General features: G+C 36.7%; 1 protein-coding gene across 1 annotated transcript in view; it reads right to left on the bottom strand.

Moving 5' to 3' along the window:
* Positions 1–18,748, bottom strand: part of OLFM3 (olfactomedin 3) — a 194,985-nt gene that overhangs the window by 43,716 nt on the left and 132,521 nt on the right. The window contains exon 2 of the mRNA XM_036864400.1: positions 411–557. Coding sequence (XP_036720295.1) covers positions 411–557 — 147 coding nt within the window. The remainder of the gene's footprint in view (positions 1–410; positions 558–18,748) is intronic.

Raw genomic sequence — 18,748 nt, forward strand, 5'->3', positions numbered from 1 at the left:
GATAGCTTGCATATTGTATGCCATTATTTTAACTTCCCTGCAAGATTGTTGATGAGATCGAAAAGTATGAGCTCAAAGAGCCTAGTGTGATCCTGAAAGTTGAGGCTAAATTTCTGTCACTGGAATAAGACTTCATACTATTTTCTTCTTAAGGAGAGATAGACTAGATATTAAGAAATATGACAGAAAGCCAGTCTTAAGGCAAGATTGGGACAAGTAAAAGTCATATAAATAGAACAACAGAGCAGGAATCTTGAGGTACTACTTTCAAGGAAGGGGAAAGCATTTATTTGAGAAGGGGGACAAAAATTGGAAGAACCCTCCTCACCATTACCTGCCTTCCCATAATTTCCTTTTCAAAGAATGGTAGATTTCAATAAAAGTATTCACAGGGGACAAAGGACACCTACCTTTTCCAGCAGCTGGCGAAGCTGCCTGCTTTTGGCATCCCGGGAGCACAGGTTTTGTTCTGGAGCAACCACTGTGCAAATGCATCGTCCATCAGGATCCTGTGCTGAGCTGTATACCTGCCATCCTTCTTTGGGACTAATCTGAGTCTGAGGAAATCAATAGCACAAAACACAGAAAACACAGACAAAGAGAGAAAGAGTGTGGGTTTGTATAATTGTAAGCAAAGCATGTTTTTTTTTGATATTTAAAGTTTGTGATTTTATTCTCTAAAGTTAAAAAGAAAGAGATTAAATAATTCGCATAGGCAGCACAGCTTCATTCAGTTATACCTTCCTTTTCAGTGCTCAGAAGGAGAATCTTTCTTTTTCTTTTGATTCCATATTATTAACTATTTATTGATCCTACACCACTTCCTAATGCTTTCTGTCATATTTGGACAATTTAATGCAACTTTAGAAGTATCTACTAAATATTCAATACTTAGTCACATATCACGAATCTTTCTACACAGGGTCTGTTAGCTTGTCTTCCTCAACAGTAAATGGTAATTAGTAGTATGTATTTTTCTGATTATTACTCATGTGTGATATTCTGAAGCAAAGTCCTCTCCCAGAGAGCTTCTCATGTATTGAAGGGTCAATTATTAATAAAGCTGGAAAGGTATCACATGAGAATATAGGGTAAAAATAATTAGACCAGCATTGTTTTGCAAAGGATATAGAGTCTCAGAAGAGTTAAAGATAGTATTTTGGCATAGGCCGCCGAACTGATCTTCCCAAATTACTTTTGTGCACTTGTCACCCAAACTCACTAGAACCCTATCTTAAAGTGACATTCCTGTTCTACTGCAGTCTGCCTCCTATTGTTTCTAGTTTTTCTGTATCTTCCTATAAGAAACTTCTTTCCAACCAAATTGGTCTTTTTGTGTCCTGAAAGCGTGCAACCTTGATTCACATCTTTGTATGTTACTCATTTTGTTCTCCTACTTGGAATACCTCTTACAAACCTTCAATTTACTCAGTCCTCATGGTTTCAACCTCTTCTGAAGGATTGTCTGTGTTATTCATTAGGCACTTAATGTGTATTTTCTAGTATTGTTATCTGTCTTTCATATGTCTTTTTCAATAATTAGTCTATATCCAGCTACAGGATATATTGGCTACTTCCTATCTGCCATATCAAGTACATTCTATCAAGTACAAAAATCAGTAACTCATTTTTTGTCTAGTTATTTTTCAGAAGAACTCTGCTTTGAGCATACATTCTCCACTATGCAATCAGAAGCTGTTGTGGATGTCTTAATGCACTGCCCAGAGAGACACTCATTCATTATTCCAGGTGCTGAGAGTGTCAGTGGCTTGACTCTCAGCTGAGTTCTCTCTGGGGTTTGCTGAGGCTGAAGAATGCTGCCTGCTCGAGGTCAGACCCTATTACACGGGATAGCTCACATCCATTGACTTGCTGATGCAGGGGTACAAAGAAGGATGCTAAGAAGCAGGAATAATTATTATTCCCATTTCACAGAAGAGAAAATTAGTTAACTTGCCTAAGAATGCACAGCTTGTATATAGTAGAGCTATGTATGAAGCCAGAGCAGTACTGTCCAATAGAATGAGAGCCATGTGTATAATTTTAAATTTTCTAGTAGGCAGGTTTAAAACAGTAAAAAGAAACAAGTGAGATTACTTTTAATAATATATTTTATTTAACCCAGTATATCCAAAATATTATCATTTCAACATGTACTCAATATAAAAATTACTCATGAAATACTTTACATTGTTTTTTTCTCCTTTTTTGTACACTCTTTGAAATTGAGTGTGCATTTTACACTTATAGCACACCTCAGCTCGGACCAGCCACATCCCAAGTGCCCAGTAGCCACAGTGGCCTCCTTATTGGACTGTATAGCTATAGAATCTTGCTTTTAATTCCACTGCTATGGCCATATTACTATGATGCTGAACATCCAGATAATCGTTCTTAAAGGTCAATCATATGGATATTGAAAAACCTACCTGACAGGTGTTACATAGACAAACCATCCAATTTGCATCTGAGTTTCTTTTTCCTGTGGAAATATCAGATAAACCAGTGGGCCTCCTTCTAGCTAAGCTCTGACTAACTTCTACAGCTGGGATCTGAAATTCTTGTCTTTGTCCTTCCCTCTATGGTTTCCAGGGGAATCAGCAGATAAGGAGATATTTCTTATATTATCAGGAGAAGGGGGAGATGAATTTTGTCTAGAAAAGAAGGTATTTAATGACTCAGGCTGGAGGGGCTGGAACAAGGAAGGATGAAAGAGAGGCTGAGATGGGGCTAGGAACATGGAGGTGAATGGTGCCCAGCAGAGAACTATTTTGCACAATGCCCAGTGTTACTGGGCTGGTCTGTTTGCCTTTAGACTGGAGCGCTTTGCCTGGTAGGAAGCAGATTCTTAAAAGGACTAAACCAGCCTGACCTCTCTCCACAGAGCTGCCATAGTCTGTGGCATCTTCTGTCTTGTAATTTGCAGCAGAACAGATATAATCTCCTACTTATTCTCTCCCAGGCCCTAGCTCGTCACATACCATCAACCAACACACAGATATTTTTCCTTTCAAGGGCTTTAGAGAAAATCACTATAGGGTGCTTATAGGCATTCCAACAGCAATCATGGGGAAGCTATAAATTATAAACTCGTGAAATTCAAAAAGATGTCATAGTCCTTGTCCTTGGTCTGTAATGAAAAGGAAATGGTGCCAAACCTGTCTTTTAGTCTCCTTTTTCAGATAGCTCATAGAAGTGTCCTGTGCTGCCTTTTATTTCTGAGGTATTGGATTCATTATCATTTCTTTCTTTTGATTCCCCTTACTCCTTCTTTCTAGCATTTATGCCTGACTATGATTGGGACAGAAAGATGTACTTAGAATTATATATTATTAGAATCAGATAAGATCGTAAAGATAATCTTTTCATACTAAAGAAGAAAAAATGCAAAGAGATTATCTACAGAACGGAGATAGGTACAGCTTAGCAGAGTAGTTTCAATGATGTAATTAAAGGTTTAAGCTGAGTAACAGTATGGAACGAATATATCTCGACATAGGTTCTACAGTTTCAACTAGGCTTCTCCTGACATTGGACACAAATCTCAAATATGTCAGAAAATTAAGGCTTCTCACTAGAATAAATTTAGCTTTTGTATAAAGGAGCAGGGACCACCCAATTATAATATTAAAATATCTTTAACAGCAGTGCAAATACTGATTATTAAACCTGGCATCATTAATATTGATGTTCTCTTGCCAGGTGTTTGGCTAACTAGTAAAGAGCTTATAATGTCAGGGCAAGGTGTCAGTTGCTCTCTGGAATGAGGGAAGCAGAAAAGGTGAATAGGGTTTGATGTTCATTTAGTATTCTTCCTGAAGTGTCAGCTTAATAAAAGTAGACTCCAGTTTTGTTTGTACTTTCAATTGTCTTCTTGTAAGAATTATTGAAAAGAGCCATGGCTTTATCTGCTACAGAGTTAGTCTGAATGATCTCAACTATAGCAAGTTACCTCTCTGGCAAGAAAAAGGTAACTCAAAAGAGAAAAAAGCTAGTATAAAAGATGAGTGCTTGACAGTTGTGTGGGTTTGACAGAGACTTCTGTGTCAGGTTTAGTGATAAAGGAAGCTTTATGAGCGTGTCTAGTGTTCTCTTTTATGACACCCATATTGGCATTGAAAAGAGGATAAAAATAAAACCAGCTAAGACCTCAGGTGGAAAGAAATATTTAGATGGATTTTGGATACCAATGAGAAAAGATCTGCTCTCATTTTAACTTAAAAGAGCAGTTACTTAGGTGTCAATAAAACTCATATAATAGTAATAGCAAACATTTATGGTGCTCTAGCCATTAGTTGGCAGTTCACATACATTACTGCCTTTGAATATCACAGTAACTCTATGAACCAGGTGATGTTATTCTGCCCATTTTATAGGTGAGGAAACTGAGACTTAGAGACAGTAAGGAACTTGCTCAAGGTCATGTAGGAGGTAATCAGCAGAGCTGAGATTTGCACTTGCACAGTCTGATATCAGAGCTTGAAAGTTTAACCCCCATATTGCACCACCAGTTATCTGAAATTCCCTTTTATATATGATGAAGATAATTCTGATAGCATTTCCTGAACTACCGTGAAGCTGACTACTTGGACCTGGAGGGTGCATACGGTTTATTGCTATCCAAAGCATTGCTAATCACAGTGATTACTGATGCAATTCTCTTTGAACCTTTTGTGTTAATTAGAAGAACTAAATGAACTATTTAGCAGTTTTTAATATTACAAAACTCATGAAATATTTAGGCATGCTCTAAATAGAATTAAAATGATAATTTTAACAATTGGATTTCAAGTTTGGATTTTTTGCTTACAATTTAATTACAGAGCTATGCTTTATAAATACAAAGCTACTTTGTGAGAAGTCTCTGAGAACTTCAGGGGCTTTGAACAGGAAAGAAAGATCCTGAAGACTGAGGTAAAAATAAAAATAAAAATATCTTGCATTTCAGCATGTTTTTCTTTTTATAAAACCCCTTCTCTTATATTAGTCTCACTTCTTTTGAACCAATACCCTTAGAAATAGACATTATCTTATTTATGAGGAAACTGAAACGCAAAGAACTGAAGCAGTGTTTTCCGAAGTCACCCGTTTAGTAATATATTATATATGTTATATATATGATATACATATATATCATATATATGTATATATATAATATATATATCATATATATTATATATAACATATATAATATAATCAAATATATATGATATATATATTTATATATATATAAATATATATATAGCATATATGCTATATATGGGACTTATACCAGTTTTCTCCCATTTTCAGATCAGAGCTCTTTATGTTCATCCTCTGCAGATAAATTGCAGATAGATCGCCTATGTCCATTCACCAATAGCTGAAAAAACTTCGCTTTAGAGGAGATGCACCCAGCGAGGTGGAGGGCATTATCCAAACAATGTGGAAACAAGTAGCAAGTTGGGACTCCAAAGGAATAATTAGCAGTAAAGGCTTGGCAAGACACAAGTGGAGGGACAGGCAAAGGGACAGCATTCTGATTCTTTGAAGAGGACAGAATCAACTGGTTGAACATTGCTAGGTCTTATGTTTATGCTGAATGTCTGGGAATTTCATGAAAGTACAGACTGAGGCAAAAAAGAATAAGGGATCTAGCTAATGAAAGGGGGGTACAAGGTAGGGGAAAATAAAGCAGAAAAAACTCCATTTACTAAAACCTATTCAATTTAGAATAGGAGATACCTGATGATTTAGAGGAGATACCTGATGAAAAGTCCTTATAAATTTTCTGTCTGAGGATAGGTTTGGTCTCAGAGAATGAAATGTGGTTTAGCGTGCTAATGACTTTAGTTGTGAAGAGAAGAAATGTGAGGACAGGAATAATAGAGATGTTGACAGACCACACTAAAAGAAGCTGTGTTCTGGAGGATGTATTAATAAAGATGTCACTGCATAGCAGTTTTCCTCCTATTTCTTATGAGACTAGTTGGAACTGAAATAAGAAATGTATATTCTTCACTCAAGGCAACCTCAAGGCTCTAAGAAAAACAACTGTAAAAACAACGACAAAAAACAGTTAAACACAAAACCAAAGACATCCTCAAATTCAGGTTGGTTGATCACTTCTTCTCATATTCTGGAAATCGTAATGACTCAGAGTTGGGAAGGACTTAGAAGTCATATCTGGTCCTATGTCTTTCCACTCAGTGACACTTCTCCTATGTATTCTCCTTGTGTTTCCGCTTGAACTCTGCATGATAGGGATTTCCCTGCTTCATAGGCAGCCCCTTCCATCGGTGGAAAGCTAAAGGACTGGCTCTGAACTTCTCTCTTTGTAATGTTCCCCCTTTTGCCCTCCTTCTGCTTTAAGTACTTAAGAATAAATCTACCCTCTTACCTATGCCACAGTTCTACTCTAAAAAGGCAATTATCACATTCTCTGTGACTTTCAAGATTTACCATTCTGTTCTCTCATCCATTTCCTTAATTTGTTTAGTTGGTCTTTCACAAAATAGACATTGCCTAAGGATTTGGGGAAGAAAAACAGTGGTACAAAACAGAGAAGTCAGATGTCTTCATCCAGGACTAAAAAAAAAAAAAAAATTGGTGAGTTAAGAAACTTAGAGAGTATTGAGAGTTTGTATCAGAGTATTCTACTCATTTTCCAGAACTTAAAACTGACTAACTCATTGAAGTAGTTATTTATGAGGAGAAGCTGGCTAGACATTTCAAAATGTAGCAAAACAAATCACTGATGCCCACAGGTCCCTGGGAGGCCTCTTCCCACCATAGCGGAGGGGCTGATTGAGAACAGCTGGTGTCTGCTAAATGTCCTCTGCTTATTTAATTATTCTTTTCCAGGTTCTTACTGGTGTGGAATCCACAGTGTGAGTGATTTCTCAGAAGCTCAGCCTCAGGGGGAGGTTACTCTGCATCAGAGAGACATGCCAGAGGGAGCCTGAGCTTTCTCAGAGCCCAGGCTTTGGTCTCTGCAGACACCAGCTCCTCCGAAGGCAGATGGGCCCAGTTATAGATTAGGAGGGGAAGGAAAGAAAGAAAGAAAGAAAGAAAACAGGGCCAAAGAGGAGGATAAAGGGATGTTTCAAGATTCTAAGAGAAGCCAGAGGGAGCTTATTCCCCTAATAAGGAGCTGTGTTTAACTACTTACTGACAAAAATATCCTGGAAATTTAAAAACCTGTTTCAGCTTTTAAGACAATCAAACGTACACTGCCTATTTCAGAGGTACCTGCCATAAACAGATTTAACTGCCTTTAATGATTAAAACCCTATATTTCTTATTTTTGTTTTTTCAAGGTCATTTGAAACTACCATTTTAAAGAAAGACCACATTCATATTTGTGTAAATCTGTACTTTTTGCCATCTGCACATCCCACAAACACTCATAAAACAAATTGTAAGACCTACATTATGTATTTATTCATTCATTCATTTTTTTGGGGGTGTATACAGACTTGCAAGCTTATACCATTCGTACTGTCTAAAGTGAGAATGTAGAGTGAGAGAGTTGAGAAGGGCTGGACATCATAGCTCTACTTACTGGGAAGGGAACTGTCAACCCTTCCATCTAGGAAAGTGGAGTCCAGGGTCATAGGAAACCACCTGAGATGGACAGAGAGAACCTAGTGTGGCACCAGGGACCAGGAGGGGCAAGGAGAGCAAAGGTGGGTGAGACGACTTCCCTGGTCAGGACTGCAGTCAGGTGACTTGCTTCTACCCTTGATTCTGTCATTAACCAGCTGGGGGAAATCTCTTTAGCCACTTAAACATTTGGGATCATTCTTCCCACTTGCAGAATGAGGAGGTTGGATTAGATCAGTCATATTTCCAGCTAAGCTCCTGAGAGTTCTAAGGTTTCTATGGAGGCATTTTGACCAGGGAAAGGGGTTGATTATGTGGGGAGGGAACAGATGACAGAGACACAGTAAATGCCTCCCCCCCCCATAATTTATTATTTGACCCATGACCTGTTTTATATATTGGATTTCCACCTCAAGATTCATTCAACAAATATTTATTCTGCATGTATTACATAAGATTTAATTCGGAAAAAAAAGGCACTGCTGCCAAAAAATAGTGTAAAAATAACTGGCCTGGATAGTTTCTAAGATCCTTTCCAGCATTAACATTTAATGATCTTAATCTAGGAAATAGATTCATTCATTTCTCACCATGGGAATCCTAAGATATGAGCAATTATCTTGAATAGTTAAGGTGGGGAAATTACTTCTGTAATACTTGGCACTTCTGTAAAACATGCATGCACACACACTCACACTCATTCACTCATACTCACACACTTTTGCAACATGATTTCTCCATTCCAGTGAATAACATAGTGTAAACTTTTCTGAACTTTATTTATTTTTTGTCACTCAAAGGGTGATTCAGTTGTGGCAGAACATTTGTAGACCATACCAATATTTTATATTTTTCAACCAACAGATTACTATCAGAAGGTAAAGAAAATGGATTTACTTTAAACTCATAAGAGAGCAAGAAGTTCTAAAAGAATCATGCATACTTTTGGAAAGTTGATTCTCCTCCATCAACAAGAAACAGGAAATAACCAAACCAATATCTGTAGACACAGAAAATATACATATCAGAACCAAGGTACCAAGTTTGAAACATAGCTTATTCATGAATTGCTTAGCTTAGGTTCATTTCTTGAAAGAGTTAATTCAACAACTAAGTTGTTAAAAGTCACCAGGTACTTGAACATTGAGGAAATTTGGCTCAGTAAATATTAAATAATGTAAATTTCTTTGTTTTGTGATTGCTTATTGATGCCATGTCATGGTTTCTTTATAACTACAAATGTCTTTTACATGCCTCCTGCCACACACGTCATACAGGGAAGGAGGGGAATCTCAATAATGGAAGCACTGAGGTACCATAAGTGATTCAAGGGAGGTAAAAATATAAAAGCAGGTCAGAGTGTGCCTCACATGTGCTCTGCTGTTGCCCTGAGCACCAGGTGAATCTGGTAAATTATGTAATTAATTTGATCTGACTCAGTTAGTTACACGTTGATTGATAGAGTAATTATTATTAGTAACTGCAAACATATCTTCAAAATGGAGAGTTGCTTTTTTTTTTTTTAAGTATCTGACTTTTTCTGATCTGTGGGAGCAGTCCAATGGTAAAAGACAGATAAAGATAAAAAGGTAAAGGGCTCTGAATCCTAATTGTTTCTGTACTTTTTATTTGCTAGCAGGGAAATTGTTTTTCCAGGATATTCCTTCTATTTCAATTTGTAAGCTTCTATTTGAAAAACCAATAGTTTTCATTTTTATTTGAAATGTTTTAGAGTATTGCTAAATAAACCATGAGAAAAGACATTTGTTATAATGTGGGAAGGGTTAAAAAGCCACTAATTGTAGACTAATGAAGACTACAGGAGTTAGACTTGTGACAGGAGAAGACTTTATGAAAAAATTAAACAATACAGGGAGATGATTTTATCAAGTAAGTTTTCTGTTCATGATTCTTAGCTCTCTTAAAGGTTTTTTTGGTCATGCTTTAAATTGCTGAGGTTTTTTGTTTTTATTCATTTATGTTTAAAAGAGGTTGGTTTCTCTGACTGAATGCATTTCAGTCACAGGAATTGAATTTCAAAGAAGAACCTGCTATAGTAAAACTAGATTAGCTAGAATATACCCTATAGCATATTCTGTAGGAAAAATTATGGGGATTTTACAGATGTTAAAAGAAGTAAAATAATAAGAAACAAAACATTTTAAAAGAAAGAATTCTTCAAAACCTCAGAACAATATAAATTAAAGCTTTTCATTAAGAATTTAATGAATCTAGTATTTCCTTTCATAGCTAATTTCTCAGGCAGTTCGTTTATTCTTTGATGTAACTTTAAAGTGTTCCTAAAGGAACATCCATGACTAAAGTTACCACATAAATATTGTATTGTTGAAGAAGACCTGTAAATAGAGAAGCAAAATCTCAGCCTTTGCAATTTACAAAATAAAGCCCACTGGTTTAATGCACTTACTTCCCAAGACGGCCAAACCCACCGGAGTGACTTACTAAGGTATCTGGCGTTGATAGCCTCGTGGTGTTCAGTCCTACCAAGGATGGGAGAGTTTGGGACATCCAGTTTGATATCATTGCCATGGTGCTAAGCACAGCGCCAAGCTTCAGCAGTGGAAGACTCATTGCTGTGGAGCTAATGAGTTTTCATAGTGACTGATTAAGATCCCGGTTCTGGGCTGGCAGCGGGAGGCGTGACTGCAGCACGCCACATGTACAGCATGAAAAGAGATCAACTTCCCAAGCTCTAATCATGCAGGGAAAGCTCACAGAACCTCTTTCCCTCACCCTCACAGGAAGTGCCCTGCTCTTCCTTTTCCTCCTTTACCAGATACTTTGCTGGATCATCAAACAAAATATTCTGGCTTCGCTGGTAATTGTTAGAGCAGAGCTTGAAGGAAGGAGGAAATTTGAGCTTTTCCTGCTCCACTATATAGTCAGTTACCATCAACAGAGTTCACTGCCTCTGGGATTTCTGCCAGTATAATCAGCTGCTCTTTATCCTTCATAAAAAAACATAGCACCTTAAATTGAGGTCTGTCAAAGCGCCCATTTCAAACACCAAATTTAATATCCACAGATTTCTCTGAGCATGGAAAAAAGTGCTTTTAGACAAAACATGAAAACAAAGTCTGCAGAGAATATCCAAGATGATTAGATATTGAGTAAGAAATTATTATTTTTTATATAGTAACCTAAAATTAGCACTGTTGCCTCTTAAAAAAAATGTCAGAGATTAATAGCTACTGCCTGTGGAGGACATTGCCCTAGGCACCTTACATGTGAACAGACAGAAAAGGCAGCCTTGGAGAAAAGCTCCTGATAAAGAAATTTCATAGGTTCCCAGTTTTGCTTTCACGAATGAATGCTTAGCAGTTTCTCAGGCACACAGCAAACTCAGTTAACTCTATTTTCACCTTGTGAAGAATGACAGACCAGTACCGCAAGTCTATGTCATGAGAGAACATGTGACATTAAAAAAGCACAAGACTTGGCTTCTGTGACTCCCCAGGGAGTCTGAGGTCTAGCTCCTTGTTCTCTTGCAGTTAGTTGAGTGAATGGCCAGTGAATTAAAACTCCTTGGCTTCACTTTTTTTTTTCCTACGATATGTGGGGGGTGGACTCCCTGCTCTCCAAGGCCCCTTCCAGCTGTAAAATTCAATGATCTGTTTATTAGAGTTCCGACGGCAAATGTGTATATTGAATTTGCGGCTTATGGGTAATTTTATTATATTCTTTTTACAAATACTGCAAAATTGTCCACATCCAAATCTCAGGTCCCAAATGGAATAAATCAGAGACCATTGTCTTATATAATATATGTGGTTTAAAATAAAAATACAGAGAGAAGACATGAAGGGAAATATGGGTGAATGAAAATTAAGTGAAAAAGAATCATATGAAAAGGAAAAAAATACTGTTTTGATTCCTTAGGAGAATTCTGGAATTGTTTGTATCTGGAAAGATATGTATTTTCTTAAACAGTTTTGGCAGGAGAATTAAAGAGAATATCTTTAATAAAATTGAAAGACATAGATATTTATAAAGGTGTGTGTGCCTTTATTCTTCAAAACAGCTTTAAACTGGGGTGAATACTGAGACTCCTCAAATCTTCCTTGCATATATTACCTTGAAATCCAGGCTACATTTTCTCCTTCAGAATACATCCAGATGATTTCAGCTGACCCTTATTTTTTAACCACAGTGCCCAGAAAACCAAATATTACGTATTTTTGTCTTTTTCAAAAATCGTATCATATGAAAAATTTAACATAAAAGCACCATAGTTTATATATTAAACTTAGTATTAAATAACAGCATTCATAGAAAGGACTGTTAAATTTTACATTATTATTACAATGTGGCAGTAACGAAAAGTAAAGTGGATATACAAATCTAGTTGTTCAAAAAATTACCAGGAACTCTACCTGACTTTAATAAAGGAAAAGAGTATCTTTTAAGAGCTTAATTTCCAAAATTGAAAACTAATATAAATGCAATTACTGGATAATTTAAGATGCAACATGGCAGATGGTAATTATACTTATTAATGAGCTGTCAATCAACAAAATAATAGCTTCTTTAGAAGAATATAGCATGAATGTCAGGGGAAACCAGTACTCTTATTTGCAAATTAAAAAGAAATGAAGAACTTAAAGAAAAATACAATATAAATGGAAGGCTTCTTGCAATTTCCCAGAGACTCAAATACCTGCACTGAAGAACTGAAAAAGAACAACAGTGAAAGTTTATGATTTGATGATGTTTATGAACAATGTAAAAGCTATAATGTGTGGTTTAAAAAAAAAAACATTTAAATGGCACACATTGAAATAGAAAAGCTTAAATTATAATGATTGTTAGTTATGGGAAATAAAATAGCTATGATTTGTAAAATGTTAAATAGGTTGCATTGCTCTCATAATCTAGTAAATTGATTATAATTTCCATTTTATAAGTTGGGTTCTTGTTTGCAGATGGGGAAGCTGATTTTTCTATGTGGATGTAGCAACCTGTGTTCAGGGCCAGAAACCCAGTGGTTACAGAAGTCCCACAAGCATGGTGTGAATGTTGATGGAGTAAAGTAGCAAGAGACAAGGCTGGAAATACTCGCAGTTACCAACTCCCAGGGCTTCACAGCCAAAGATGTTTGGATATTATCTTGGATGTAATTCAAGAATTTTAAGCAAGGCTGTGAAGTCATTAGTTTCATGTCTGAAATTATTACATTGGCATTTTCATGATGCAGGATAGGCCGATGGGGGTTGTAGGAACAGCAAAGCATATCAGAGACAGGAACGTCACTTAGGAGCATATTCTCATAGTTTAGGCAAGAGATGATGAGGGCCTAGAACAAGAAACTGTCAGTGGAGCTCAAAAGGATGGATACTGTAAAGAATTAGGGTGAAATCGATAGCACTCAGTGATTGAATACATGTGAGGAGTTACTTGATTAATATATTTATTCATTAGATATTTTATGGTAGACTTTTTATTATTCAGAGTGATTTCATGATAAACCTATATAGTAAATAATTATGAAGCAAATAATTAATGACCAAGAAAGACTTATAGGTAATCTTATGTAATATTGGCATGTGCTGTCATTGGAATTTTATTTTTCTTTGATCTGGAGCACAAAAGTTTAACATTGCTTTGGTACTCAGTACACTTGCTAGTCTGGGGACTATCTGTATGGTAGGTGTGTGTGTTGGTTTCTGGGGAACCTAGCTTGACTAAAAGAATAGGTGAACCAAAGTGACCTCTAGAAAAAACAAAGTAGACTCTTGCTAGCAAGGAGGAGAAATTGGAAGAGTGGCATAAAGTAGAGGAAGAGGCTTAAAGTTTATGCTGACTTCGTACTCAGTCACAGAGGATGAAGAGAATAATACAACTTTGCTGAGTGACACAAAGTCATTCTGGGTCTCTGGAGCTAATAGTCCAACTGAAAATAGAGAAAAAGGACTGATGTTCTTGCTTCTTCCTTCACTGAGAAGTCAAAGCAATTACAAGAGAACTTCCGTAAGGTCCCAGTACTCTACCTACCCACCTACCTCACCTGTGCCCACATGACTCTACCCTTTCTCCTGTTCCACAGATAAATTGTTTGTGTTCCTAGGTAAGTTTGATTCCCCCACTCTGCACTAGATCAGTGCTTTTCAAACTATCATGCATAGGAATTACCAGGAGAGCTTGATAAGACCCAGATTCCTTTGTTCCACCCTGAGAGTCTGACTTATTAGCTCTAGCACAGGGCCAAATAATTTGCATTTCTGACAGTCTCCTAGCTGATGCTCATTCTGCCATTCTTGGACCACCCTTGAGTAGATCACATCCATCTCATTAACTCAATGACAGCTCTCTTAATCCTTTCCTCTCTTACTGACATCAATAAATCTTCCCACTTTAATGGGCCATTCACAGCAGGATATAAACACCCCCTTATATCACTCATTTTAAATACAAACAGGTAAACAATAGTTTCCTGATCCTATTTTCTCTCCATTTATTTCCCCTATCACTCACTATCCCTTTGCAGCATACCTTCCTGAGAGTTGTCTGTACTCACCATCTTCAGTTTCTCTTTCCCTAATCAAGGTTTTGTTCACACTTCTCTACTCCACTGATACCACTTTTATCAAGGCTACCAATGATACCATGTTGCTAAATCCAGCAGTCAATTCTCAGTCCTCAACTTTCTTGACCTATGAATAGCATTCATTAGACTTTTACTTTATCCTTCCTGAAATAATTTATTCACTTGTCTTCGAGGATACCATATCCACCTAGTTTTCCTTCTACTTTCTGACCTATCTTTCTCAGTCTGTATTGTCGATTCTTCCTCATCTATATGCCAATGACTCCCAAATTCATTTCTTCCTCGCAGACCTGTCCTATCAATTCAGACCTGTATATCCAATTATCTACTTGACATCTCCACTTGGATGGTTAATAGACATCTTCAATTGAACATGTTAAAAAAGATGAGCTTCTGATATGCCTTTCCCATCTCCAGCAAACAAAAGAAAACAAAAGAAATAAACCAAAAAATTATATACATGCAACCATTCCTGTAGTCTTCTTCATTTCAATTCCATGGTTGAAAAGTTAGATTTCAACCTTAACTTTTTCGCATCTCTTATCAGTTTCATCAATAGGTCTTTTCATCTCTACTTTCAAAATATACCCAGCATTCAACCATTTTACACCACTCTCACTGCCACCATGCTGCTCCAAAGTCATCATCACCTCTCATCTGGTTTATTACAAGAGCCACCGATTATTGACCTTGTACCACTTCAGTCCTTTTTTAACCCCCCGACCAGAGTGATTCTGTTAAATTGTAAGTCAGATTATGTTATTCCTCTTCTTAAAACTCTTTAATAGATTCCCATTTCACTCCTGGTAAAAGTGAAAATATTTAGCATGAACCACAAGGTTCTGCATGATCTGGCTTCCTCTTATTTCTCTGATCTCAATTTCTTATAACCCTTCCCTTCACTGGAGTCACTCTGGTTCTTCAGAAATGCAAGATAATTTTCCACCTCAGGGCTTCCAGTCTCTCAAATGTCTTCTCACTTCCTTTTTGTTTTAATTCAAAGATCACTTTCTCATAAGATCTTTGCTGACCACACTATCTCAAATTTCTGCACTTTTCATCTGATCATTTCACGTTGTCTTTTGCTGGTTTACATTTTTTCTCCTTAAAACTTATCACAGGTTAGGCTCCTATATATTTTAATTATTCATCTTGTTATTTGTTTTCTCCACTAGAAATAAAGTTCCATGAAAGCAGGAACATTGCCTATTTTGTTCACTGGGGTATTCTCTATGCCTAGGAGAGTACCTAGTACATAGCAGGTTATCAGTAAGTATTAAATTAATGCATAAATTAATATATTACTGTTTTGTTCCTGAACTTCCCCCATTGTAAAATGGAGACCATTTTAAATGCAAAAATTAAAATAGAGCCCCCCCCTTGTTGCAAAATGAGCCAGTGTAATATTATTGCATTTTGCATGTGTGTTTTTACATGTACATGATGAATGTATACCTGAGTAAAAAGATAGTGTAAACTTAAAAGTTAAGAATGCTTCTTCCTTCCAAATTTGATATTTAGAATGCAAGCACTTTTGGTCTAAGCCAAGAAGTACTGTCTCTCTTATTTTGACTTCTCTTGATAAGCCTCAAGTCACTGGAACCCTGAATAAATATGAAAGCAGTCGTCTCTTCCTCTTGCCTTTGGCTAATGAAGTTTGTCTCTAATAACATAGGGGAGGATGGAAGGGACTGTAGGCTATGGAAAGGATGAGTTTAAATAAAATGAATTGGAGAAGATGGAGATCTGAGTGTCCATTCACTCAACTTCCTTTCATTTGGCTCCTGGCAATCAATTAGGGACCACTTGTAGCTCCTAGAATTCAGCGCTTTGCCATTCTTGCCTTGAGGTTTCAGGGTTGTCTTAAAAGTGTTCACTAAAGAAAGAATGTATTGAGTGAAAAACATTAACAAAGTTCTCTAAAGGAGGGATTTCTGTCTTCTCATCTTTGCCTTCATCTGAGAAGCCGACTGATGCTCTATAAGCCCGGGGGATCCTCTGTTGGCAGCTGTTGTTGCTACTTCAAAGGAGAAAAAATGGATGTGTGGGGGAGGAATATATTCAGGGCAAACATTTTTTTTTTTTTTTTCCTCTGACTTTCTACTCAAAATTGAAGAAGTAAAAAAATATAAATCCAGGATTAGGCTAGAGGAAAGGAGGATGCAAAGTGGTGTGACAGAGAGACCCTCAGACTGTAAGGCAAAAGACTTAAATTTTGCATCACTTAGTCATTGCCTTGCTCTGGGTCGTTCAACTGGGAAATGAAGAGATTAAATGGAATTTCCTATATAGTCCCTTCCATGATATAGTGCCATACTTAAGAGCTCAGCTTCGATCTTTGCAGTTACACAAGCCCCTCCTCGCTTTCTGCTCTGACACTACCAGACAGCTGGCTGTGTGACCTCCCAGAGCCTCGGTTTCCCTATGTGTGAATCGGGGATAACAAGAGAACCTGATTCCTTAGGAATTTGTGAGGATGAAATAAACATCTACATATAAAGCCCTTATCACAAGATTTGGCAAACAAGGAGTTCTCAGTCAATATTTGTCATCATTACTCTAGTGCAAAAGAAGTTTATGTATCTTTTCTCCATATTTATAGAAGAGAGAATAGAGATAGAAATTGTTAGCAATAAGGAAGTGAAGACCATCAAATTTTGTATAAATTACCAATGTAAAGGTTTAGCTTTAAGAGTTTTAAAAGGGTAAAATATTCTTGATTCCAGTATGCTTGGGTCATAGGGATTGGCTGCCAGCAGTATCCTAGAAAGGGTCTAAAGCATACCCATCCCACAGGCCAGCCTTGAGGAGCCACTTATTTAAGCCTGTCTGCCTGGCACTGTTCTTAGAACTTTATTTGTATGAATTCATTTAATTCTCACACAAACCCTATGAGGTTGGTATTGTTACTATAACCAGCTTATAGATGAGGAACTGAGGCACTGAGAAGTTAAGTAAGCTAGCCTAGGTCACACAGCTAATTAAGGGCAAGTTCAGTATTTGAACCTCAACTGTCACATTCTAAGTATGCTCTTAAGTATTATGCACACACATATATGCACATACACACACACACAAAACACATGCAATAACAGTATTATAACAACTATTTATTTCAAGTTTAATCTTTTTTAAATAATTGGAATTATTTGGGGGAAGCAATGCAGTTTAGTCATTGCATGCTCTCACTAAATGAATACTTAAAGCTGAGCACAAAAGTTAAAAGTAATGTGTCTTCACTTATTGAGTTTATCTTTGAATGTGACAGAGCCAGGTCAGGGAGACACTGACTCAGGTAAGTGTTCAGTCCCTGCTTCATTTTCATTGGAATCTATCTTCAGGTTTTTCTAATTCACCCAACTCACCAGGGCAGACAAGTGTTAAATTATTGCCAAAAGCTTTTCTGGAGGAAATTGTTTAGAAAGAAATCTCAAAGAGGTTGGAAAATTGCCTGGTGATCAGAAAGAAGACTGTTTCAGTGGTAGCGTGAAAGAATAAAATTGGATCTTGAAATGTGCAGTTTTCTGAAAGGTTGTTGTAAGTTGTTTCATAAAGCTTATCTCCCTCTTGAAATGTATGTTTAGCAGGAACCAAAATTCTGGTAGTAGTAAATAACCCCAAACGTCAAAGTATAAAAGAAGATTACATTTGTAGCTTGCTTTTTAACAAATTCACATAAACATCAGGAGCTCTGCAGAGTTAATTTGTACATAGCAGCATTAGCTACTTATTTGTCAGCATTGTCCCCTCATCAGTATGTGCAGTCACAGTTGTTTTGTGATTTGAAAGAAAGCTCCAGCAGACAAACATAGTTAAACATAAATGTCTAAAGATCTGGACTTGAAACAAGTCAGGCAAGCTTCGTCATTGAGAGTGTCATGAGAGTTACATAGTTTTATAAAAGGGGGTTAGAAAAACAGTTAAGGCCAGGTCATTAAAATAACCATCACACAGATGATGCTGTACAAGCTCATTACTTGTCCTTTTTTGTTTCAACACATTTAAGAACTACTGACCTTAGAAAAACAGTTTTAGGAGGACAGAAGTAACTTGACTTAGAAACAGCTCCCTTTGTGAATACTCATCTGAAAGGGGTCCAATGACATATATATAAACTTGACAATGGATAAGTAAAGGAAAACTGTTGGCAAAGGTTATCTCTTGTTATTGAAGTTAAATAGATGATGTTTTTCTGCTTCCTAATATTTTTTGTTCTCTCCACATTTCCCAGCTTAATTATGTATTATTTTCTGTTGTTAGAAAAACATAAGCAGAAGTATGTCATTATTCTCTCATTGACTTTTAAAGGCATTGATCTATTAAACATTTATTAAGTACATTCTTTGGGCCAGGAACAGTACAATACTGAAAAATGCAAGATTAATATGGTACAGCCTCATATTTTGGGTAATTTATCAATCTGGGAATGTAACAGACTATGAACAAATATGTACAGATGAACTGAATAGTTCCAATCTTATAGAGATATAGTGGAGGATTAAAAGAAAAGGAGATTGGTACCTTCTAGTGAAATGGTCAGGAAAAAGATAGTGCTTGAGCTGGTTTTCAAAGTTTAGCTCTCAATTCTCTTTATTTTTA

This window comes from Balaenoptera musculus, chromosome 1 (genome assembly GCF_009873245.2).
Source record: "Balaenoptera musculus isolate JJ_BM4_2016_0621 chromosome 1, mBalMus1.pri.v3, whole genome shotgun sequence".
Lineage (NCBI taxonomy): Eukaryota > Metazoa > Chordata > Mammalia > Artiodactyla > Balaenopteridae > Balaenoptera > Balaenoptera musculus.